The sequence below is a fragment of the Apus apus genome, chromosome Z (genome assembly GCF_020740795.1).
Source record: "Apus apus isolate bApuApu2 chromosome Z, bApuApu2.pri.cur, whole genome shotgun sequence".
NCBI classification, from domain to species: Eukaryota; Metazoa; Chordata; class Aves; order Apodiformes; family Apodidae; genus Apus; species Apus apus.
The window spans coordinates 11,872,380-11,898,128 of record NC_067312.1 but is presented as its reverse complement, the minus strand read 5'-3'; the positions used below and the strand labels follow the sequence as shown (position 1 = coordinate 11,898,128).

Genomic DNA, 25,749 nt, shown 5'->3' with positions numbered 1-25,749 from the left:
AAGGCAGTGTAGAAACAACATAGGTCCTTTACAGGATAAGGACAGTCGCCTCACCAAGAGGGATATAGTAGAGGTATTTAATACATTCTTTGCCTCTGTCTTGAACACTGGTGATAGACCAAGGGGGCCTCAATACCCGGAACTGGAGGATCATGGCTGCAGCAAGTATCAACTCTTAGCTGACCCTGAACTTGTGTGGGGTCTGCTGCTACAGTTAGATCCCTACAAGCCCATGCACCTGATGGAAGCCATCCCAGAATCCTTAAGGAGCTTGCTGGTGTCATTGCCAGGCCTCTCTCTTGATTTTTCGGAGGTCCTTGGAATCTGGGGTTGTCTGGAAACTGGCTAATATTCAGTAAGGGCAAGAAGGAGGACCCTGGAAACTACAGGCTAGCCAGTCTAACTTCAGTGCCTAGTAAAATTATGGAAAAGATTATTCTGGGAGGTATTGAAAAACACCTGGAGAACAACACAGTCACTGGTCACAGCCAGCAGCAGCTTCATGAGGGGAAGTCCTGCTTGTCAAATCTAATTTCTTTTTAAGACAAAGTAACCCACCTAGTTGATCAAGGGAAGCCAGTGGATGTAATATTTTTGGACTTCAGCAAGGCTTTTGATGCTGTCTCTCACAGTATTCTCCGGGACAAAATGTCAAGCATACAGCTATACAAGTATACCATACAATGGGTGAGCAACTGGTTCACAGGTCAAGCACAAAGAGTGACTGTCAGTGGGGTAACATCTGGCTGACAAGCAGTCATTAGTGGGGTCCTGCAGGGCTCCATCCTAAGCCCAGTCCTCTTCAACATCTTCATCAGTGACTTGGACTGTGTCAAAGGACTTGGACTCAAAGGAATTCTAAGCAAGTTTGCTGATGGTACAAAACTGGGAGGAGCTGTTGACTTCCTTGAGGGCAGGCAGGCCCTGCAGAGACCTCTGCAAATTAGAGAGATGGACAATCACCAAACACATGAAGTTTAACAAGGGCAAGTGCTGGATTGTGCACCTGGGATGGGGCAGCCGTGGTGGTAAGTACAGCCTGGGGAGCGAGTGGCTGGAGAGCAGCCTGGCGGAGAGGGACCTGGGGGAACCTGGTTGATGGCAAACTGAAGATGAGCCAGCAGTCTGCCCTGGCAGCCAGGGGGGCCCATTGTGTCCTGGGGTGCATCAAGTAGGGCATTGCCAGCTGGTCAAGGAAGGTGATTGTCCCGGTCTACTCTGCACTGGTGCTGCCTCACCTTGAGTACTGCGTGCAGTTTTGGGCACCACAAGATAAAAGGACATCAAGCTATTGGAGAGTGTACAACGGAGAGTCACAGGCATGGTGAAGGGTCTGGAAGGGATGCCATATGGGGAGCGGCTGAGGTCACTTGTATTATTCAGCTTGCAGAAGAGGAGGCTGAGGGGTGACTTCATTGCAGTCTGTGGCTTCCTCACGAGGGGAAGAGATGGGGCAGGTGCTGATCTCTTCACTCTGTGACCAATGACAGGACTTGGGGAAATGGCAGGAAGCTGAACCAGGGGAGGTTTAGGTTGGGTATCAGAAAAGGTTTTTAACCCAGAGGGTGGTCGAGAACTGGAACAAGCTCCCCAGGGAAGTGGTCACAGCACCAAGCCAGCCTGAGTTCAGGAAGCATTTGGATGATGCTCTCAGGCACATGGTGTGATTCTAGGGGTGCCCTACACAGGGACAAGAGTTGGACTCAATGATCCTGATGGGTCCCTTCCAACTCAGCATATTCTATGATTCTATGATGCACTGTTCACAGGTGGACAATCTGCTCCGCCTGGTGGCAGAGCTGCATGAGGAGGTCGAAAGATTGAGGAGCATTAGGGAGGCTGAACAGGAGATAGAGTGGTGAAGCCAGGCTCTCCCCTACTTTAAACAGAAACATCAGAGAGTACTCAGGATCAAGGGCCCTCTGTATCCAGCCCCTGTTGGGCCAAAGGCAGAAGCCTAAATAAACAGAGCAAGCAGAGGCAAGTTCATGGCAGAGGCAGGAGGCAAAATCCTCTTGCTCACCTCGCCGCTCCAAGTGCCTCTGAGCAATAGGTACAGAGCTCTGTTTGAGAAGGAACAGCCGAATTAGGATGGGGACAATAGGCGAGCTACACCTGAGTTGCATACAGAGTCAGGCCTACTGCTTGTATAACTACCACACACAAAAGGAAAATAAAAAGGTTTCTAGTTGTAGGCATTTCTGTTCTGAGGGGAACAGAGGGTCCAATAAGCCAAGTAGATCCTCCTCACAGAGAGGTCAGCTGTCTCTCTTCATAGCTTAGTGAGGTCCACAGATTACTACCCACTGCTGATTTTTCATGTGGGTGTAGAGGAAGCAGCAAATAGTACGCCACAAACAATCAACAGAGACTTCAGGATGTTGGGATGATTAATGAGAGACTCGTATGGCGCAGGCTGGTTTTTTCTTCCCTCCTTCCAGTTGGAAGCAGTGACATTGTAAGAAACAGGAGAATCCAGTCTATCAACACATGGTTCCATGGCTGGTGTCACTGGCACAAATTTGGGTTTTTTGATAATGGGGTGGCCTACATGGTACTGGAAATGATTACACCAAACAGGAGACACCTTTCTCAAAGGGGGAAGAGGGTCTTTGTACAAGGGGTTGTGGGCTGATTGACAGGACTTTAAACTAGATGTTAGGGGGGGGAGGAGGATAATCTTATCAAGATTGTTTGTGACAAGTGGCAGGAAGACACACCAGGGTTGAGAGGGTGAAATGACAGTAGGAGCCTTCAAACTGTTGCTGTGAAGCATGGTGTGGATACTGCAACACAGGCAGAGTCTTACAGAGATGAGCCAAGGGCTTCTGAGGTAATAGGAGACAGCAGGGTAGCATCAATTAAACACCTTGGGTAATAAAGAAGTGTTCCTCTGAGAAGGTGACGTGGCCGGCAGCCCAGCTGAAGTACCTCCACAGCAATACATGCAGCATGGGCAACAAACAGGAGGAGTTGGAAGCTATCATGCTACAGGAAAGCTATGACATAGTGCACTTATGGAAACTTGGTGTGATGAATCCTGTGACTGGAAGGCCAAGGTCAGCTGGAGCTGAACTCGGCAAGGGATGTAAAGAAAAACAAGAATGGGCTTCTACAGGCACGGTACCAGAAAAGGAGAGTTAAAGAAAGTGTATCCCCCTGATGAGCAGCAGTGGTGAGCTAGTAACAACAGATGAGGAGAAGGCTGAGAATTTCAACAACTTTTTTGCCTCAGTCTTCCCTGCCAGCCCTGCTTCTCACAGCTCTCAAGTTGATGGCCCACAAGATGGAGACCAGGGAAACAAAGCCCCTCCCACCATAAGCAAAGACATGTTTCGTGGTCATCTGAGTATCCTGAACATAATACAAGTTGGTTGGAATCTGATGAGATGTATCCCAGAGTCCTGAAGGAACTGGCTGATGTAGTTGCCAAGCCACTCTCCATGATATTTGAAAAGTATTGTCAGTGAGGTGAAGTCCCTGGTGACTGGAAGAAAGGAAACATTACGCCCATTTTTTTAAAGGGTAGAAAGGAGGACCCTGGGAACTACTGACCTGTCAGCCTCACCTCTGTGCCTGGGAAGATCATGGAACAGATCCTCCTAGAATACATGCTAAGGCACATGGAGGACAAGGAGGTGATCCAAGACAGCCAGCATGACTTTACCAGGGGCAAATCCTGCCTGACCAACCTAGTGACTTTCTACAGCAAAGTGACTACATCAGTGGACAAGGAAAGGCCTATGGATGTCATCTGTCTGGACTTCTGCAAGGCCTTTGACATGATCCTCCACAACACCCTTCTCACTAATTTGGAGAGATTTGGGTTTGATGAGTGGACTGTTCAATGGATAAGAAACTGGCTAGATGGTCATGCCCAGAGGGTAGTGGTCAATGGCTCTTAAGTTCAGATGGAAAACAGTGACAAGTGGTGTCCCTCAGGGGTCAGTGCTGGGCCCAGTGCTGTTTAATATCTTCATTAACGATATTGATGGTGGCATTGAGAGCACCCTCAGCAGGTTTGCCAATGATGTTGAGCTGAGTGGCGTGGTCAATATGCCAGAGGGACGAGATGCCATCCAGAGGGACCTGGACAAGCTGGAGAAGTGGGCCCAGGTGAACCTCATGAGGTTCAACAAGGCCAAGGCTAAGGCAACCAGAGATACAAATACAGGCTGGGGGAGGACATACTTGAGAGCAGTAGTGTGGAAAAAGACCTGTGAGTACTACTGGCTGAAAAGCTGGACATGAGCCACCAATGTGCAATTGCAGCCCAAAAGGCCTACTCCATCCATGGCTGCATCAGAAGAATTGTGGCCAGCAGATGGAAAGAGGTGATTCTGCCCCTCTACTCCACCCTGATGAGACCTTACCTGGAGTACAGCATTCAGCTCTGGAGCCCCCAACACAAGAAAGATGTGGACCCGTTTGAGCGTGTCCAGAGGAGGGCCACCAAAATGATCCGAGGGCTGGAGCACCTCTATTATGAAGACAGGCTGAGGGAGTCTGGGTTGTTCAGCCTGAAGAAGAGAAGACTGGAGGGGACCCTACAGCAACCTTCCTATATCTGAAAGGAGCCTATAAGAAGGCTGGGTAAGATCTGTTCACATGTAACGCTAGGACAAGGGGTAATGGTTTCAAGCTAGAGAGGGGTAGATTTAGGTTGGACATTAGGAAAAAGTTCTTCAATATGAGCATGGTGGATCACTGTAACAGATTGCCTGGACAGGTGTTGGAGGCCCCTGGAGACATTCAATGTGAGGTTCGATGGGGCTCTAAGCAATCTGGTCTAGTTGGAGATGTCCCTGCTTGTTGTAGGGGGGTTGGACTTTAAGGCCAAGCTAAGACATTCTGTGATTCTGCCATCTTTTCATATGAAGAGAGCTGGAATTAACTTGAACTCAAAGTTGTTAGTAAGGGTATTAGAATTTATTTAGAGGAAGTAGAGGGATTAATCTGCAAAGAAACTGGAGTTGGGGTTTAACTCAAGCTGGCAACTAAGCCCCACACAGCTGCTCCCTCCCTCTTCCCTGGTGGGATGGAGGAGAGAATTGGAAGAGTGAGAAAACTCATACATAGTCTCATGCCAGTTACTATGGAGAAAATTGCCTCTACACCAGCCAAACCCAGCACAACAGGCTAAGTTACCAGGTCAAGGAGTTAGTTGTTAGCACAGTCTGATGTGCTGCAGTCCCTGTTAGTAAGTCCTAAGCCCATAGAATTTACCGAGTAATTTGGTTTAACTTTTTCCCACTATGTTGGGGATGAAGTTATACTGAGCTTCTTGTGAAGAACGCACATGTGGTTTGTTACCATAGCTCAGCTGACATACTGTAATATTTTATTGCTGTTCTAATAACTTGTTCATGTGCCTAAATCTTTTGGAGTCTTTATTTATCAGGACAAATTTTAAACACTTGATGTGGTGCAGTATGGAAAATTATTACTTAAAGTAGAGGTTAGTAAGAGATGTAGAGAACAAGTTGGTAGAGGTGGTTAGTGGAATTAGAAAAGTGATTACCAAATAGGAATAACTGCAGTGAAGTTCCCTAGGGATCGCTTCTGAGTCTTACTTAGTATTTGTATTCGTATGGCATGTTGTGATATTTGGTGCAAGGAAATATTGTCAGTACACAGGTAATTTTACAATAAGCTGTCTGAGAAAGCTAGACTTTGGAAAGAAAACGCTTTCTGGAGCACAGTGGGTAGCACAGCTGAAACTTAATCTGAAATGATGTGTACAGTTCTTGCAGTCTGTAGTCAAGAAAGAAGACTAGATAATAACTAGGATAGGTGCACAGATGAACTGCAAGAAAGATCAGTGCAATGAGGAGTCTGGGCAAATAATCTAGGAGGAGGTAAGTTCATCTCAGCAAAAGTGATGAGCTACTAGTCACCAAACAAGGATAAAAACTTGTAAGTTAAATGAAGAAGCTGGCACAAAAATACTTTTATGTAAATTAATTACAAGAAAATGTCTGGTCATGTTAATGTTAAGAGGTTTTCAGTAAGTCCATGAGGAGAAGAAAGAAATGTGATAAATTTAGAAGAGCTGTCACCATGAATTTCTGTAACATAATGTAACAAAACTTTTTAAAAGAAGGAAGTAGTCAATTCTAGAATATTTCTCTTACAATCTTGCAAACTCGATCACTAGCTCTGCATGATGTTGCAGAAGCAAGGGGAACAGGTTTGCTAAAGTAAACATGGTCATAGAACTGTATTAGCCTTAAAAATCACATTATTTTGGCTGTTAATTCTAGACCATGATAAGAAATTTTAGTACAAAAATAGCACAGAAGAAATTAAACTGTCTGTACCAGAATATTTTCAACAGTCCTGCTAATAATGATGATAATCCCTTCACAATATTAAATACTATAAACTGTCAGGTAGCTTTAATTACATGTATTCTGAGAACAAAAGCATTTTCTTTGATAAATTGATTGGTACTGTTACTTCATAGTGTGTTTTTAACACTGCATCAGATTTTGTAAGAATTACTTAAGCACTGCATCATGAAACTTGGAAAATCCAAGTTAGTGCTTCTTGGACAGGTCCCTGTTCTTTCTCCTCCTTCCATTTCACCCCCCGTCTTTCACTAAGTATAATTTATGTGGGTTCTGGCACTCAGCAGACTTTTTTTTTTTTTTTTTTTTTTTTTTTTTGTGAGCTTCAATGTTTTTAACATTTCTACCATGTCAGAAAATGAGGCCAGTAAAAAAAAAAATTCTCATCATTTTCTGCTGGATTAATGAGTTAAATCAGCGTAGTTAGTAGCATGCCAAGTAGCAGAACTAGCACCAGTGGTGGAATAGAGTGGCTTAGTCCGGTTTGGTACATGGGAGGAGGGAGAAATAAGAGTGGTGGTAGGGTGGAGCAAGACTGCCCTTTTTGGCAGTGTTGGACTTCTGATGTATTCAGCTGCCGTCTGAGTTAAACAGTCTGCTGTTTTCTTAATGTAATGTGGTTTTGATAAATATATATGATAATTATAATTACCTCAGAATTTGTGAATATTTTACAACCCTGTACTGTTACGTAGCTAATGCAACTTCACTTTATAGACTGTGGTTCAATTTTACCATGAGAAAATATTTCTTACCTTATACTGACAAAGCAGAGCATATTCCTATGTCTGTCAAGTAGGGGGAATTGTTTCATGCAGTGGTGGGATCTACACCAAAGTATTTTAGGTCTTTTCCTTCTGCTGTTATGCTCAGAAATTGAAAATAAAATTAAACTTTATTGTGAGTACAACTCAGAACTGAATTAACTTTGGATGGAATGCAGATGATTAAGCAGTCAGGGGCCTGTGGTGAGAAGAAGGTGGGAGTCCAGGCATGGGAGTCCAATAGTAATAAAATTTTCTCTGTTCTGCTGTAAGAAGGGTTGTTTTTTTTTAATACTATGAAGTTAATGGGTTCTGTTGTAATTAAAATTACAAAATCAGTTTTCCCATAAATAAATGAATACATAAAAATTACTGAACACAAGGAAATTATGGAAATGTTCTTTGCAAAAGTAACAGTATATATAGTCAAAATGTGCTTTATTTCTGTTAGATATGTCAGAGATAATACTGCAGACTTCAGGAAGAAGTACTATAATTTGGTTTTGAACATAACCATGCAGCAGTTCCATTGTGCCACTGAGTATGTTTGTTTCACATGAGATTTCATTTTTTGAAAAATACGGTATACTACCTCCTTCAGAGGCATGGAATTATCTCTTAGTAGTGCTATGAAGATATGAAACCCTATAGAGGTTCTTAAATATTATTAAACAACAATGCAGAAAGGGTACTGAACAATTCAGAGGAATCACTCTGTCCTCACCTCAGATCATTGTCTTAAGTGATATTTTTCTCAGTTCATTTTATACTATCTGAAGAGAAACTTTGTTTACTTAAAGATCTAACTACCTATTCTAAGCTTCTATTCAAAATGAGCAGTTACACACCAATATAGCACAATTATGTTAGTTTCTGTTAAAATAATTAAACCTTTGAAGCCATCATTTTTTATTTCTGCTGTTAATATTTACTCATTCTTTGCAAATAGCCACCTATTAGTGTCCTACCTGCCCATTTTAGAGATGCAGATTAATCTCAGCATGTGCCTGGAAGATTGCCAGAGCTCTGTTAGCAGTCTTTTTTGCTTGATCTGACTCTGTTTTCTTTTGATGCTTTACATAATAAAGCAGTGAACTGCTATATGAGTAAGCAGGTCCAGCTTTTATAATTTTCAGCTTCTGTGGGAGAAGTCTCCTTTCAGAGGTGTGTATTTAAGGTGTGTCTGCCTTAAATGTAGTAGTTTTGAGCTAATATTCATGCAAGTCTTTAAAATCTCATTACTTTAATGCAGTTTATTGAAAAACTATGGAAATGCAAGCCAGTAGTGAGGTGTCACAGAAAAGTAGTATTTTTGCTAATTTGACAGGTATGTCAGTTTTGCTGAAGAACTACTAAAGCATTTAAAAACTGTCATGAAAATATAACGGTTTAAGACTTCTGTATTATTTTAAATAAAAGGCTCTTGTCCCATTACTTAAAAAAAAAAACAACATAACACAAATGCCCCCCTTGCTAAGAAAGTCATCACTTGCATGATGTGTATGTCCACCGAAACTTCAAAATTATACAGCCTTTTTGATGGAGGGGGAAGAGAGGTAATAAAAACCATGAACATGAAAGACTCTTAGTGGAACAGACAAGCATTAATCAAGTCTAGGATCTTGAAATGTGCAAGCGTTCTCTTACTGTGTTTGATAAAATCTAATTATTTACTTACTGTCTTTTTCCAATCTAGCCAGCAGCCAGCTTCGGGTGTAGCCTATTCCCATCCAACCACAGTTGCTAGCTACACTGTCCACCAGGCACCAGTGGCTGCACACACCGTTACTGCAGCTTATGCCCCAGCAGCAGCCACAGTTGCCGTAGCCAGACCTGCTCCAGTGGCTGTTGCAGCTGCTGCCACAGCTGCTGCCTACGGGGGCTATCCCACCGCACACACAGCCACGGATTATGGTTATACACAGAGGCAACAAGAAGCTCCACCACCACCACCTCCTGTCACGACGCAGAATTACCAGGTGGGTTAAAAAACTGTTTACTTCTGTTGTGTGATTTTTAAGTGATATGTGAAAAGGAGGGAGCCTCTTTGGGAGAATGGGATGATACTTATATTTTTTGCTTCTGGGAATCACCGTGTGGATGCAACTCAAATTAGTTAGTGGCAAAAACTGGTAGAATGTGAACTGACTGCAGATTCTATGGCTCATGTAGAGGTTTATCAGCACTAGTAATGCTGGAGCTAAGATTTGGACATCGACACAGTAAGCAATAAACTGATGTTTACCTCCAAGTGATTTTCTGAAACTGCTGCTGAAAAGAGTAGTACTTAGCTGGCTTAAGTGATTGAGTGGCTTACAGTAAGCTGGGTCATGAAACTAATGTAGCTGAAAAAACTGCTCCAATAAAAATTTTTAGTGGAGGTAGGTATAGTTCCCTTGTCAGATTCCTGTGTGCCACAGTAGTTCTTTCTGGTACCAAACATTTGAGGACAGAAGATTGTCTTAGGAGAGGAGGTATCATTTGGGTAGTTTTTGGGTACCCTTTATGAGATTACTGCCCTACCACATGTGGCTACAGGCTTGCAGAAAAGGCAACTGTTTATCTGTTAATTCTGGATGTTGAACTAGTATGTCTCCTGTAGTATTTTTTTTTATTTTTTTACTTTTTAGCCCTAGATTTATCAAGACATCTAGATTATAATTAGTATTTTGGTTTGTTTAAAAGCACTATACCATTGCTTCATGTTCTCAGTTATTTTGTACAGCTTTTATCATTTGTAGTGAATGGTAACATAGGAGGCTTTACAGTAGCATGGGCACTGGTATGACATCAGTTATTAAATGCATCCGGACAGAAGAGAGTCCCCTAAACAAAATAAAGTAATTCTAGTTTACACAGATTGTATGGAAAAGAGATTTTACTTCTGTATTTCTTGGAAATTATTATATTTTTTTTAATACAGTGGTAAATTACAGCTATAGTAGTTCATACCTTGGTAGCCCTCAGGTGATCAATTCTTTATGCTTTACCATAAATATGCTGAGCATGAGAGAACATGTGTATGTACATACTTATAATGGTTTCCAAGCCCTCCCCTTCTAAGCTTTCTAGCCATCTCCTGAGTTCTGGAAGTGTCAACTGGGCTACTTGCCATTATAGACTAGGTGTCATTCCCTAGTGGACCAGGTGATACACCACAAAGTAAAGGAGGCTTTAAAAGTATCATTTTCATACTCTAAAAGAAGTGGTTAAGAAGTTAATGGTGAGAATTTTAAAACCAGTAAAGGGTCATGTTGGTAAACCTGAGAATTTATTGTTGTATGTAGAAATTCACATTTTGTGGAGATCTGTGTATTTGTGATCTGATACAGTTGTTATGAAGAAACTAGTGAGAATAATTACTTTTCAGTAACAGAAATAATGTGGTGGGGAAGGTGATTTAAGAGCATGTGGATAATTCCTGTATTAAGTCTGAAAAAGACAATCAGGGTTGCTTTCAAGCCTGAAGTATGTATAAAGATTAATTTATTTAATGCACTTATTTGTATATACTGTCTCTGTAAATGCTTTTTTTAAAATCTACTTCAGTAGACAAGAAGAAATATACTGATGTTCTGAGTCTGCTAATGGCTTTTATTACTCCAGGTATATACTTAAAGGAAAATTTTGCAGGATTTTCCTTTTTTTAATTTTTAGGACTCCTATTCTTATGTTCGATCCACTGCCCCAGCTGTAGCTTATGACAGCAAGCAGTACTATCAGCAGCCAACAGCCACTGCAGCAGCTGTGGCTGCCGCTGCCCAGCCCCAGCCTTCAGTGGCCGAATCCTACTACCAGACAGGTGGGTGGAATGATTCAAACTGCTATCAGTGTGCACAACCTGGGTACCACTTTAACAGCTTAAAAACAGAGGGTTTTTTTGTATTTTGCATGGTCCATATTTTATTGTTTTTCAGTTTTGTCATGTAACCTCTGTCAATGTGTAGAAAAAATTTGCTGCACCCGGAACTTGAACGTTGCTGTGATGTTGCCATAAGTCTCTGAGGTTTTGGATTGTTATTAGATAGACTCAAAATATACTGCTAGGCAAATTTCTGTTGATTTGGCTGGAAACCTTGTTGAAGTAGGTTCAACTAATCAATGGTGGGTTCAGGTCATAACATGATTATAGAAAATATTTTAATTCTTTAGTTACTTACATATGTACCTCTTTAATTATTGGTATCATTAATGCTGCAAAACAAGTCCTACTTACTTTTTTCCTTTGATTTGAAGTAATAGGAAAGTTTAGACATACTTGGGTTTAGTGTGCACCAGTAAAACCACTGAATGAGAAGGTTGTTTAAAAACATGTCGCCACAGTTAAAAGTAAATAAACCTGAAGCCTACTGTTGTGAGCTATGACATGATTGAACAGTTACACGTAGCATGACCATAACTTTAAAAAAAAATTAACAACGAAGCACCCCAACACAAAAAACTGGATAATAATTTTTAAAAAACAAAAGCCAAACTCCAGACAACTTTTGTGTAATAATTTCCTAGCATATCATGAAGTATCACTTAATATGGTTTGCATTTCATTAAACTAAAACATGTCAATGCTTGTACACTTTTGTGTTCTCTCCTAATTAGCTCCTAAAGCAGGATATAGCCAAGGGGCAACTCAGTATACCCAAGCCCAGCAAACACGACAAGTGACTGCTATAAAACCGGCAACCCCAAGTCCAGCAACAACTACTTTTTCCATATATCCAGTATCCTCTACTGTGCAGCCAGTAGCAGCTGCAGCTACTGTTGTTCCATCCTATACTCAAAGTGCAACATACAGTACAACAGCGGTTACTTACTCCGGTAAGAATTATGCATGTTACGTTGTTCAGATCCTTACATTTTCTACAGGAGAGGCTTTAAATGCTTAAAATTATAACAGTTCATGTTCAGTTACATCATAGTCTACTGAGACTTGTCAACCAGTTAAATCATTATAATGGCAAATAATTTTGCTGTATTTTGAAAAGAGGTTTGATGTTGGCATGTTCCTATTTTGTTACCTGTGAGAGAATATAAAGTATTGACATTGCTACTTACTGTAAGGTTTGGAGAGGAAAGATGTGGGACAGAAAAAAAGAAACATCCACACAAATATTACCCAGGGGAGTTGGAAGGGAGTGTGCTGCAATCAAACAGCAGTTATAGAGACAGGGAGGAGCAGTCCAATATAAATCTTGTAAGTCTGGGCTGTCTTGACACAAGCCGGGATGAGAATGTGTGCTGAAAAAAAGACAAAATAGACTTTCCTTCATACATTAGAAATCCAAAATATCGTTAAAGATTTAAAAATATGTTAACTTTATGACCAGGTGGTAATCAATTGGCATACCATAGCTACCTTGAACTTTTGTTGTGTTCTGTTTCTGTTTAATTTTAAGACTTCCTTGAGAGAGAGAGCCTGATCAGAAGATTACAATAGTTGAAGCAATAGATGTAAAAAGTTTATGGGAAAACTGGCTTAAAGGACCAGTTTCCTTGATTTATTCAAGTTTGATAGTAGGAAAACAAGGACTGCATAGCCAGGTTGTAGTGGAGAAGCAGCTTCTCTGTACGAAAACTTTAAATGAGTGAAATAGAATGTATTGGCACTAGCCATTCTGTCTGTTATCTTCATTTTTTTCCCCTGCCTCTGCATAATGTCTGTCCTTGCCATTTGGAATCTTTTAACAGCAAATCTGGTTTTGGAAGACTGCGTATTTCAAGTGACCTTTGATAAATCTTGTATTACAATTTTTGTTAAATCATAGTCAGTCTTACCAGATGTAGTAGGAAATTTCACATATTCTTTATGGATGCTTTCATATATCTAACATAACTGTGTCTGCAAAGGTGTATTTAAAACAAAATATATTCCTGATAAAATTGGTAGCTCTGTATTTGTGGAGTGTGAAACATCCATAAAAATTCAGACTGCCTAACAAGATCTCAGTAAATCTCATATTCTGCCCTGCCCCTCAACTCTATTAGGCAACATGTTTTCAATGAATGTATTAGGTAATTGATACATGATGTACCGTGATGTAACATTTATTTTGTTTTGATCTTTGAGGTACCTCTTATTCTGGCTATGAAGCTGCAGTGTATTCAGCTGCATCATCCTATTACCAGCAGCAGCAGCAGCAACAAAAACAGGCAGCGGCAGCAGCTGCTGCTGCTGCTGCAACAGCTGCTTGGACAGGGACCACCTTTACTAAAAAGGCACCATTCCAAAATAAGCAACTGAAACCAAAACAACCTCCCAAACCTCCCCAGATCCACTACTGTGATGTTTGTAAGATCAGCTGTGCTGGACCACAGGTACCTGTATTATGTAATATTCTGCTATGCACTTCAGTCATAATCTCTGCAGATGAGGAACTGAGCCCTTTAAGAATATTTATTAATCTTAAAGATCTGATTCTATTATTCTACTGAAGGAATAATTAAATGAACATGTACGCTATTGCAGAAAGAATTCCTGTGAAAAGACAAAAAGATACATCCTCTGAGCTTATACAGAGAAGCTCCAGCTGTGCTTTGAACTTCAGAAATACTCTAAACTTTAAATCTGATTTGCCTTTTTAGCATAGCAAACTTCTTAGAAAATACTTTTTTTCAGAACTATGAAATTAATGCATTTTGTGAATGATAGTTCACAAAAATATTCCAGTATCCCAGTTTAGTTTCACAGTGGGTATAACTGCATAGAAAATAATACAGCAATTCATGCAGAGTGTTAATGTGTGTGTTTCGATAACCAGTTGTTACATTTAGGTAAACCTGTCATTATTTTGCACCTTCTCTGTTCTCTAGGTGGCCAGTGTAGGTATAGAAACAAATATCAGCTTCTGCCTTGCATTTTCAGCACAGCTTTATTTCTGCACTGCCTTATTTTTAATTTAATTTTAGGTTCTTTGGATACACTTAATTACTGTGGTCTTGTAGTTTGAAAAAAATTCAAAATCAATAGTAATTTAATGCAACTTAGGAAACTGCAACTGAGATGCAGTTTTCTGATCATACCAAGTTTTCAACGGTAGAATCTGTTGACTAATACTTGATTGTTGTATTACCTCAAAGTGAAATCATAGTGGTGAAGGACACTTATTGATCTAAGAAGTGGCCTGCTGATGCCTTAGAAGACGTTGTAAGGAAACGTTCAGTGTAGGGAGTTTCTTATACAAAGCATGTGTTTTATGCTATGTTCTGTATTAGATGTGTTCACATGAATGATGAATGAGCAGTACAGAGCTTATTTTATGTGTATGGTTTATTTAAACAGACTTATAAAGAACACTTAGAAGGCCAGAAGCACAAAAAGAAAGAAGCAGCATTAAAAGCTTCCCAGAACACCAATAACAGCAGCACTTCTGCTCGTGGAACTCAGAATCAGTTGCGCTGTGAGCTTTGTGATGTATCTTGTACAGGAGCAGATGCTTATGCTGCTCATATCCGTGGAGCCAAGCATCAAAAAGTAAGAGTTTTCTCTTGTTCTTATTATACAAGTCAGTCTTACATTTATTCCCATAGTTTTTTTCTCAGAGATAAAATACATAGAAACAATGTAATTTGAATCCTTTTGTTTTAAGATGTTCTCCTTTTTGTTTCTAACTTATCTTTAAGCACAGTATTGGAAGGGCCTTGTGGGGAGAAAGGAGGAAGAATATTGCCATGACATCAATGAGAAGAGGATGTAATAGGGAAAGTATACAAATTGTAGGAAGGAGGTGTAGAGTAAGATGGAGAAAAGAGCTAATGAGGACATCAGGTAGCATACTTGTGCCCCGTAAGTGTTCTCAGTAATTTCATTGACATTCGTCTTACCAGTCTGGTGCTGGGAAGCTTTCAGTGCACCTTGAAACACTAAGCTGTGTCAGTGCCCAGGGACAGGACTATTATGCATCGCTCCTTGGTATTTCTTGCAAAGAAAATTGGCATATGGCAGCAAGGAACAGCATCCTGTAGATTTTGTAGTGGGTATGTTCAGAAGGCTTTAGGTAAGCATGTTTTCCCTACTGTTTGAGTGCAATTAGGTGAGCACCCTGGAATAAAGACTGGGCTGCATTGTGACCCCCTGTGACCTGTGTTTTAAATTTTTCCAAATTCAATGCCAGTGTAGAATGTTTGTTTAGGTATTTGTCTTGTTTTAACCCCATCTGGCAACTAAGCCCCACACAGCTGCTCCCTCACTCCTCCCTGGTGGGATGGAAGAGAGAATTGGAAGAGTAAAAGCAGGAAAACTCATGGGTTGAGATAAAGACAGTTTAACACGTAAAGCAAAAACCACATGTGCAAGCAAAGCAAAACAAGGAATTCCTTCATCACCTCCCATTGGCAGGCAGGTGTTCAGCCATCTTCAGGAAAGCTGGGCATCATCACATGTAAGAGTTACTTGGGAAGACAAACACCATCACTCTGAACATCCTTTCCCTACCTTCCCCCCCTCCTTTCTTATTTGTCCCCCAGTTTTATTGCTGATCATGAGATCATACTACCCGGTTGTGCCCTGTTATGCAGGGATGAGGTCAGGAAGGCCAAGGCACACCTAGAACTGAACTTGGCAAGAGATGTTAAGAAAAACAAGAAGGGCTTCTACAGGTACATAAACCAGAAAAGGAAGGTTAAAGAAAGCGAAGCCCCCCTGATGAGCCACAATGGTGAAATGGTAACAACAGACGAGGAGAAGGCTGAGAAACACAACAACTTTTTTGCCTCAGTCTTCACTGCCAGTACCACTTCTCACAGCTCTCAAGTTGATGGCCCACAAGATGCAGACCAGAGAGACAAAGTCCCCTCCACTGTAAGTAAAGATAAGGTTTGTAACCATCTGAGGAAACTAAAGATATGCAAGTCCATGGGACCTGATGAGATAAATCCCAGAGTCTTGAAGGAACTGGTGGATGTAGTTGCCAAACCACTATCCATGATAGTTGAAAAATCTTGGCAGTCAGGTGAAGTCCCTGGTGATTGGAAGAAAGGACATGTTATGCCCATATTTAAAAAGGGTAGAAAGGAGGACCCTGGAAACTACTGACCTGTCAGCCTCATCTCTGCGCCTGGGAAAATCATGGAACAGATCCTCCTAGAATACATGCTAAGGCACGTGGAGGACAAGGAGGTGATCCAAGACAGCCAGCATGACTTTACCAGGGGCAAATCCTCCCTGACCAACCTAGTGACTTTCTACAGCAAAGTGACTACATCAGTGGACAAGGAAAGACCTATGGATGTCATCTATCTGGACTTCTGCAAGGCCTTTGACATGATCCCCCACAACAGCCTTCTCACTAATTTGGAGAGATTTGGGTTTGATGAGTGGACTGTTCAATGGATAAGAAACTGGCTAGGTGGTCATGCCCAGAGGGTAGTGGTCAATGGCTCTTAAGTTCAGATGGAAAGCAGTGACAAGTGATGTCCTTCAGGGGTCAGTGCTGGGCCCAGTGTTGTTTAATGTCTTCATTAACGATATTGATGGTGGCATCGAGAGCACCCTCAGCAGGTTTGCCAATGACACGAAGCTGGGTGGTGCGGTTGACATGCCAGAGGGACGAGATGCCATCCAGAGGGACCTGGACAAGCTAGAGAAGTGGGCCCAGGAGAAACTCATGAGGTTCAACAAGGCCAAGTGCAGGGTCCTGCACCTGGGCCAAGGTAACCCAAGATATGAATACAGGCTGGGGGGGTCACACTTGAGAGCAGCCCTGCGGAAAAGGACCTGGGGGTACTAGTGGATCAAAGGCTGGACACAAGCCACCAATGTGCTGTTGCAGCCCTGAAGGCCAACTGCATCCTGGGCTGTATTTAAAGAAGTGTGGCCAAAAGAAGATGGAGAGGGATGATTCTGCCCCTCTGCTCTGCCCTGGTGAGACCTCAACTAGAACACTGTGTCCAGCTCTGGTGCCCCCAGCACAAGAAAGATGTGGAGCTGTTGGAAGAAGTCCAGAGAAGGGCCATGAAAACGATCTGAGGGCTGGAGCATCTCCCTTATGAGGACACGCTGAGGGAGTTTGGGTTGTTCAGCCTGAAGAAGAGAAGGCTCTGGTGGGAGCTCATAGTGGCCTTCCAGTACCTGAAGGGGCTACAGGAAAGTTGGGGAGGGGCTTTTTACAGGGGCTTGCAGTGAGAGGACAACAGGTAATGGTTTTAGGCTGACAGAAGAGAGATTTAGGTTATAGATCAGGTTTAAATTCTTCAGTATAAGGGTGGTGAGACACTGAAACAGGCTGCCCAGAGATGTTGTGGGGGCTCCATCCCTCGAGGTGTTCAAGGGCAGGTTGGATGGGGCTCTGAGCAGCCTGTTCTAGTGGGAGGTGCCCCTGCCCATGCAGGGGAGTTGGAACTTGATGATCTTTAAGGTCCCTTCCAACTCCAAAAATTCTGTGATTCTGTGATCATACAGTGTGGAATATCCCTTTGGCCAGTTGGGGTCAGCTGTCCCAGCTGTGTCCCCTCTCAGCTTCTTGTGCACCCCCTGCCTGCTCGCTGATGGGGTGGTGTGAGGAACCGAAAAGGCCTTGACTCTGTGAAAGCACTGCTCAGCTGTAACAAAAATATCCCTGAATTGTCAATGCTGTTTTCAGCACAAATCCAAAACATAGCCCCGTACCAACTACTATGGAGATAAGTAACTCTACCAGCCAAAACCAGAACAATATTACAGATTTTTCTCATATAACTATTGAAATTTTAATGTTGTTAACAAATATAGTATTAATATTCTGCTTTTGTAGCTCTTCGCACTTCAGAAGGATAAAAAAATCCTCTCCCTCTCTTTTTCTTCTCTCTCTTTTCCTTCTCCCTCTTTTCCTTCCAAGATCACTTTTTGTAAAGAAGCATTAGATCTCTTCTTAGTTATATTCAGTTTTTTAGTTATGTTGAAGATTATGTTGTGTAATTTATATAATTGTCCCAGGGAGATCATATGATAAATTTCTCTTTTATTATTACAGGTGGTAAAATTGCACACAAAACTTGGCAAACCCATTCCTTCAACTGAACCAAATGTGGTTACCCAAGCTACTTCCTCAACATCCACATCTGCTTCCAAACCAACTGCCACTGCTTCAAATATAGCAACTAGCAGCAGTACTGTGAACTCCTCTGTTGCATCCTCTGCGGTGAAAATTCTTACTCCCACGGCAAACACACCGCTTAACACTGCATCCAACAACAAAACATCTTCAGCTGCTGCTAATATAGCTGTAAAGAAAATATCTACACCGAAAATAAACTTTGTTGGCAAGTACAGAAGTCAGTCTTTATTTTGAAACCTAACCTATTCTATAATTTTTTAAGAGTTAGTGCAGCAAATGCAAATGTGTTAACTTTATGCATGAGTAACTCTGTTGTTTTGAAGAGAATTGTGGATAGGTGAAAATAAGAATGTATATAGTAAAGTTTTGCCTCAAAATTTATGTTTTCTGCCCAGTTGTCTGCAGCTGCCCTGTCTTGGAGGCTTCTCACACCTTCATAAGAAGCCTCTCACCTTTGGTTTCTTATGTAGTAGCTGCTGGAGTATCGCAGTTCATAGTCCAGTTGATCCAAATTTCAGTTTACAGCCTGGGCTGTTAAGGCAACTTGCAGTGGGTTGTTAGTTGATATCTGGACAGCTAAAACAACTTTATTACAGTAGAAATAAAACATTGGAGACTTGAAATGAGCATGACAGGTATTTAGAAGACCTGTGCAGTTGCAACAGAGATTGTACTACCTTTGTTAGAACAAAGATTGTAAGATTTTGAAGTACTTTTTTTGATTCATTTATGAAAAAATATAATCTGATTACAAAAAAGATATAATTAAAACATATTTGCAGAGTTGTTCCCCTTCGGTCCTACCTCTTTTGAATAGCATGAAAATTGTAGTTACCTAAAAGCAAAAGCTTTTCTTGCTAAAACAAAAAACCCAAGTATTTAAATAACTTGAATGTTGTTAAACTTATTTTTCAAAATCTTTTAATTGTATTTAAAATATACTGAAGTTTTAACTAATTTTAAAAGATAATTCTCTGGTGAGAACACTGCTGTTTGCAAATTAAATCTTCAGTTTGCACATCATATGTGATCACATTCTCATTTTATGGAAGTTAATGATTTAACTTTTTTTATTTGTAGGTGGCAATAAGCTTCAGACAACAGGAAGTAAACTGGAAGAAATGAAATCAGCTGAAAGTGTTAAAACAACTGCTGCTGCTACAGTGCAAACACAGGAAGTAAAACCAGACCCAGCAACCGAACCAGTGACTCCCACAACTCTTGCTGCCTTGCAAAGTGATGTCCAACCAGTGGGCCATGACTATGTGGAGGAGGTACTGATATGAAAATGAGTACTGTATTTAGTGAAAATCTGTTCAACATGAAACAGAATGACAGAAAAGTTGAGTTCAGAAGGGACCTCTGGAGGTCATTAGGTTCACCCAGGACCATGTCTAGGCAGCTTTTGAATATCTCCAGTGATGGAGAATCCACAACTTCTTGGACAACCTGTGCTGGGGCTCATTCACCCTCACATTAAAAAGCATTCCCTGTTGTTCAGAGGGAACCTTTTGTGTTTCGGTTTGTGCCTGTCACATCTGGTCCTGCCACTGGACAGGCTTCAGTCCCTTCATCATCTTCTATTGCCCTTTCTTGGACTCTCTCCACTATGTCCATGTTCCTCTGGTAATGAGGAGCCCAGAATGGGACACAGGGCCGCAGGTGTAGCCTCAACATAGCACAGTTAGAGGGGAAGGATCACTGCTCCTGGCCTGCTGACAGCAGTCTCTGTCTAATGCAGCCCAGGACACCATTTGCTTTCTTTGCTGCTGGGGCACATTGCTGGCTGACGTCCAACTTGGTGTCCACCAGCATCCCAGGCTCTTTTCTGTCAAGCTGCTTTCCAGCTGGGTGGCCCCCGGCACATACTGGTGCAAGAAGTGGTTCCTGCCCAGGTACAGAACTTTGCACTTCCCCTTGTTGAACTCCATGTGATTCCTGTCAGCCCATTTCTCCAGACTACTGAGGTCCTTCTGGACTGCAGTGCAACACACAGGCATATTAGCCACTCCTCTCAGTTTGTGTCATCAGCAAACCTGGAGAGGGTACACTCTGCCCTATCACCCAAATCATTAAGGAAGATGTTAAATGGGACTGGACTTAGTATTGACCCCTGGGGTACACTGCCAGTTACTAGATTCCAGCTGGAATTCGTTTTTCTGAGCACTGCCCTTTGGGCCTGGCCAATCAGCCAGTTTCCAGTCCACCTCACTGTATGCTTATTCAGCCCACACTTCAACAGTTTGTGTATGGAGGGTATCAGTGTGAGACTGTAAAAGGCCTTATGGAAATCCAGTTGGTCAATATCAACTGCTCTCCCCTCATTTACCAGGCCAGTCATTTTTTTTGCAGAAGTTTATGAAGTTGATCAGGCCTGTCTTGCCCTTAGTGAAGCCATTCTGACCACTCCTGATGATTTTCTTACCTTTAACATTCCTAGAAATAGTTCTTTGTCACCTTCTTAGGGATTGAGGTGAAGTTGACTGACCTGTAGTTCCCTGGGTTCTCCTTGAAGATAAGAATGTCATGGCATTGACTCTGCAAAGGCTTGTGCATGTGTTTAATTTTTTTTGTAGTGCACATTTCTTTTTATGTTCTGTGGGTGGCATGAGATAGTGGATAAGTCTAACATAAATTTTTCATAATTTGCAGGTTTGTAATTGTTCAACTTAGTATGTTCAGGCTCAGGTTTATAGCTGTATACCTTTTGGAATGTAAGAACTTTGTTCATTACTCAGCACAATGGTATGTCTGTCTGAATTGAAAGTTCAACTTTGCCTTCTTTCAGTTACTGTGCAAACTTTTTAGCAAGTTTTGAGATGAGTAGATGTTATCCAGTCTCACTGAATTAGATACATTTTCACATCAGCTTTGTTTCTGTTTCTTTTAAAAAGCCAACTGTGTTCTTACTTTGTTTTCCAGGTTAGAAATGATGAAGGAAAGGTGATCCGCTTTCACTGTAAACTTTGTGAATGCAGTTTTAATGATCCTAATGCCAAGGAGATGCACTTAAAAGGGAGGCGTCACAGACTTCAGTATAAGGTTAGTGCAAGTGCTTCTATGGAAAATCCACCAGATGTCAGCTTACTGATGGCATGTCCTTACATTTAAAGACTAGGCAAAAGTAGGTTCTCTAAGTAAATAGCATATAGAAAAAGGATGGGGAATATATTTCTTAGGTCTTCAAAGAAGTAATGCAGACTGTGAAGCTGCGTTTTGGTTTGGGTTTTTTAAAACATTTTAAGCATTGCTCTAAGACTGCCTTTTCAACATTAAAATACAGTACAACCTATGCAAGCAACAGTAGGTTCTTTTTGTTGCTTGCAATGAGTTTTGAATAGTGTAAAATAGTAGTGCTCAAAGTTTTTGGCAGAATAAACCACATAAACCCTTTGTGGAGACATTTGAGAAACAAGTGTTGCAGATTTTTTAGTCATGAGTGGGGACATGCTTGTACTGATACATGGTGCACATCATTATTATTATTTTAAGATTATATTGGAAAAATGTACTGTGGTCACAGGAGTCACAGTGGGCCTCAATAATCATGAAATGGATGAAAGAAGAGACAAAACTGCCAGAAAATTGTATTCAGTAACTCACGATTATTCCCCCATATGAGGAACCTCACGAACAGAGCATGAGGGAGCACATTGTAATTACGATTAAATGTTTTTTCAGGCTACAGAGTAGTCATCCTTCTATAAAATGAATAGAAAATACCTTAGTATTCCACATAACATTTTAATCATAAATTGCTTTGTTCTCAAGCAAGTGAATAAGGACCTTGTGCTACTTGTAATATGTTACTTCTTTCCTTTAAAATACCAGACACAGATTTTTCTCCAACCACTCATTCAGTGCAGTTCCAAAACTGCATTTTACTCCCCTTAATTTTATTGTACTCCACTAGTGTGTGTTAAACATGTCAGAAGCACTTTTAAACCTTAAGAGGACAAAGAAAAGCAACATTCCATTCATTTTTTCTCTAAACTAGAAAAAAGTAAACCCGGACTTACAAGTAGAAGTAAAGCCCAGTATTCGTGCAAGAAAAATTCAAGAAGAGAAAATGAGGAAACAGATGCAGAAAGAAGAATACTGGAGAAGGCGAGAAGAGGAAGAGCGCTGGAGGATGGAAATGAGGTAATAAATTCTGGTTTTGTCAGTGAATGAGACAAAGCTGCAGCCAGATGATCTACAACTTAATCTGCTTCTCTAGTTACTTATTTTGAACACTTGTTTTTGGAACTCCGTATTGTTTTGTTTTAAATTAAGTTGTCAGTATCCGTCTGGGGTTTTTGTTTGTTAGTGTTCTATCCCCCTGAAGAACACAAACTTAGTAGAATTATTTTGCTATAAATACAGACTCACTTTCACAATAGCTATTCATTTTACTTACCCTCCGAAGCTCACTGGTGTTTGATGATGACTGCTAGAAATGAGTCAGTGAGGACATACAAGAATTTATTTAGAATGATTGTGGGTATTAACTGCTATATAAAGAGAACGCTTTAATTGATGCTTTTCAGACGATACGAAGAGGACATGTATTGGAGAAGAATGGAGGAAGAGCAGCATCACTGGGATGACCGTCGCAGAATACCAGATGGAGGATATCCTCATGGCCCTCCAGGACCCTTAGGCCTTCTGGGAGTTAGACCAGGAATGCCTCCTCAGCCCCAAGGACCAGCTGTGAGTTTCTTAATTTGAGAAAAATAAATTAAACCACACTCACCAGGGTTCACAATTAAAATCTGTAAATAGTTCCATATTACTTTAGTTATCTCCGTTGTTTCTTAATAAATGTTTGAAAAGTGAAGAATGAATTGTATGCTAATGAAACTATAGGTGGACCTATCTTTCAAAACAATTCCATTGAAATTACCAAAGGATGCCTTAAAGACACCTTCTGAAGTACAAGTTGCTCTGAATTTGTATGCTACATTTTATTTTATTAAATTTTATTTTTTTTATTTTATTGCAATATGCAACATTATTTATCTAATTGTGAACAAATATATGGATAAAAGGTGGTCGGATTTTCAGTCCCAAAGGATAATGGTTAGTGATGAGTCATGCTCTTCCTGGACTTCAGTAGCAAGAGCAATACCACATGGGTTTACCCTGGAATTTGTCTCATTAGCACCTGAAAGGTGATGAAGTAGCTACACACTTGTAAGGTTTGCAACTGGCATGAAACTGAATCAGTTCAGGGTGGGGAGAAGAGTTGATATCTTCGAGGACAGGGCTGCTGTTCAGAGTAACCTGGGCAGACTGGAGTAATGGACCAGCAGGAACTGTATGGAATTCTGCAAGGGCAGATATTGCACTTGGGAAGGAATAACCCCTTTCACTGATACAAGCTGGGGAGGTACGGGCTGGGTAGCAGCCCTGCTGAAAGAGGTCTGGGTATCATGGCAGAGAGCAAAGCTGAACATGAGTCAGCAGCAGCAGTGGAGGCCAAGAGCATCCTGGGTTATATTAACAGGACTATAATCCATAGATGAAGGGAAGTTATCAGCTTTCTTTAGACACAGACTACAAAACTGCATTCAGTTTTGGGTTTTCCAGTACAAGAGAGATACTGTAACCCATAGCAGGTTCAGTGTAGGGGTCTGGAACTCTTGCCCTGTGAGGACAGATGGAGGGAACTGGCCTTGTTGAGCCTGAAGAAGAGACAGACAGCTTCAGTGGGACATAATAGCCTTCTGATATCTGTGCGTTATGAGGGCAATGGAGCCAGGCTCTACACAGTCAAGAGAGGGTGAGATCCAACCAGGTTAAGCTGAGACAAAAGAGGTTCAGATTGAATACAGGAATATTTTTTTTTTCCACACAGATGTTGTGCAGCCTCCACCTTTGTCAGTTTTCAAGAACTAATTGGATAAAGCCCTGAGCAATATGATATGATCATATAGTTGACCATGGTCTGCCCAAGAGGCTGGACTAGGGAGCCTTCTGAGGTCTCTTGCTATTTGAATTCCTCTGTGATTCTGTGAAGGCAGTCATGGTCACTATTTTGTAGCAGTAGGCAGGTATTTCCCACTTGACAGAAAGACAATAGATATTTATGTTGAGAAGATACTTTTGATCCTGGGATTTCATAATTTGTTTTATTTTGATACATTTAACAGTTTCTCAGATATGATTGACTGTGACCAGTATAACTTGCTAAGGGCATTTCTGTTCATGTTTTATTGCATTTCAGCAGTTTTGAGGTTTGCATATTCTGTTGTTTAGCCACGTGTTTGGATTTCAGTCACACTTTCACACTTGGAGGTGTACCCAGATTTCAGAAATATGCTGTTTTCTCTGTCCAGCCTCTGCGTCGCCCTGACTCCTCTGATGACCGCTATGTGATGACCAAGCATGCCGCTATATATCCAACAGAGGAGGAACTTCAGGCAGTCCAAAAAATTGTTTCTATTACTGAACGTGCTTTGAAGCTTGTTTCTGACAACATGACTGATCATGAGAAAAGCAAGAACAAAGAGGGAGATGACAAAAAAGATGGCAGTAAAGACAGGTATGTTTTTAGTTACTTTTTAAGAATTTCATCGCTTCACTTGTCAGTGAGTCTTCTACGGATTCTCTTCTCTTTGGGTTTTGATATGGTGTAAGTCACCATGGTCTCAAGAGTATACTCCGATTTTATTTCACTTTTCTATCTTCAGGATTAGTTTGAACGTTGCAATATTAACTAAAATGCAACTTTTAACTGTAATTCACAGAGCTTTGAAAGGAGTTTTACGGGTAGGCGTTTTGGCTAAAGGTTTGCTGCTCCGTGGAGACCGAAATGTCAATCTTGTTTTGTTATGTGCTGAGAAGCCTTCAAAGACATTACTCAGCCGTATTGCTGAAAGTCTTCCCAAACAACTTGCAGTAAGTAGCATTTAGTTTTTTTGGATTCTAATTTTTGTAAAGATACTGTATGAATCTAGCCTGAAGTCAAATGTCTGCAGGGCTCACTGTGCCACATTTATAGCTCAGGTTCAATTTCTTCCAATTTTCTGCATGTTTGAATTAAGGGACTGTGCTGCATGTTTTGCTTTCTCTATGTTGTATTCATACACATCTCTAGGTGTTTATGCCAGTGGTGTAGTATCAATCATAATTTAGATTCAATTTAATTGGGAAATAGAAATGAGGAGAAGACAGATTGTTACCCAGTAACCAGAAGCAATATAGGGAATTTGTGCATTGATAACAGGAAACATGCTGCCTGAAGGTCAAAATTCTCCATTAATGCCAGTCTTTTTGTACTCACATCTTGTTTCCAATTTGTATGTGTTAGCATTTCGTAGTTTCACAGTTAGTGAAATAGGTGCTGTGTGTTCTTGTTTGTTTTTTTTTTTTTAATTTGGCCCTTTAAAAAAAAAAAAAGAACGTGGAGTCTTAGACTATTCAGTGGAATTAATATAAACCATTTGCTGTATTCCTATAAGAAAACAAGTACAGAATAAAGTCTCTGCCCTCTGCTGCACAAAGCCTGTCTACCACCATTATAGAATGCTTGTCACAGCATTTCAGTGCAGCCTGCTGAAATGTTTGGCAGAATCAGTGGCATGGTGGAAGCTTTAGCAGAATCAGAGTAATTAGAAAATAATC

General features: G+C 41.1%; 1 protein-coding gene and 1 non-coding gene across 4 annotated transcripts in view; both read left to right on the top strand.

Annotated features, from left to right (window-relative positions):
• Window positions 1–25,749, top strand: part of ZFR (zinc finger RNA binding protein) — a 53,458-nt gene that overhangs the window by 14,569 nt on the left and 13,140 nt on the right. For 2 of the 3 annotated variants that reach the window (XM_051643611.1, XM_051643613.1), the window contains exons 3-14: window positions 8,811–9,093; window positions 10,772–10,916; window positions 11,711–11,929; window positions 13,179–13,426; window positions 14,391–14,582; window positions 18,058–18,358; window positions 19,222–19,415; window positions 21,064–21,183; window positions 22,139–22,284; window positions 22,671–22,833; window positions 24,462–24,667; window positions 24,873–25,023. In XM_051643611.1, coding sequence (XP_051499571.1) covers window positions 8,811–9,093; window positions 10,772–10,916; window positions 11,711–11,929; window positions 13,179–13,426; window positions 14,391–14,582; window positions 18,058–18,358; window positions 19,222–19,415; window positions 21,064–21,183; window positions 22,139–22,284; window positions 22,671–22,833; window positions 24,462–24,667; window positions 24,873–25,023 — 2,368 coding nt within the window. The remainder of the gene's footprint in view (window positions 1–8,810; window positions 9,094–10,771; window positions 10,917–11,710; window positions 11,930–13,178; window positions 13,427–14,390; window positions 14,583–18,057; window positions 18,359–19,221; window positions 19,416–21,063; window positions 21,184–22,138; window positions 22,285–22,670; window positions 22,834–24,461; window positions 24,668–24,872; window positions 25,024–25,749) is intronic. The other variant, XM_051643612.1, reaches the window with a different exon arrangement.
• Window positions 6,139–6,275, top strand: LOC127396105 (small nucleolar RNA SNORA66). Its single transcript, XR_007891905.1, has one exon. It is a non-coding gene; the product is annotated as a small nucleolar RNA SNORA66 (small nucleolar RNA).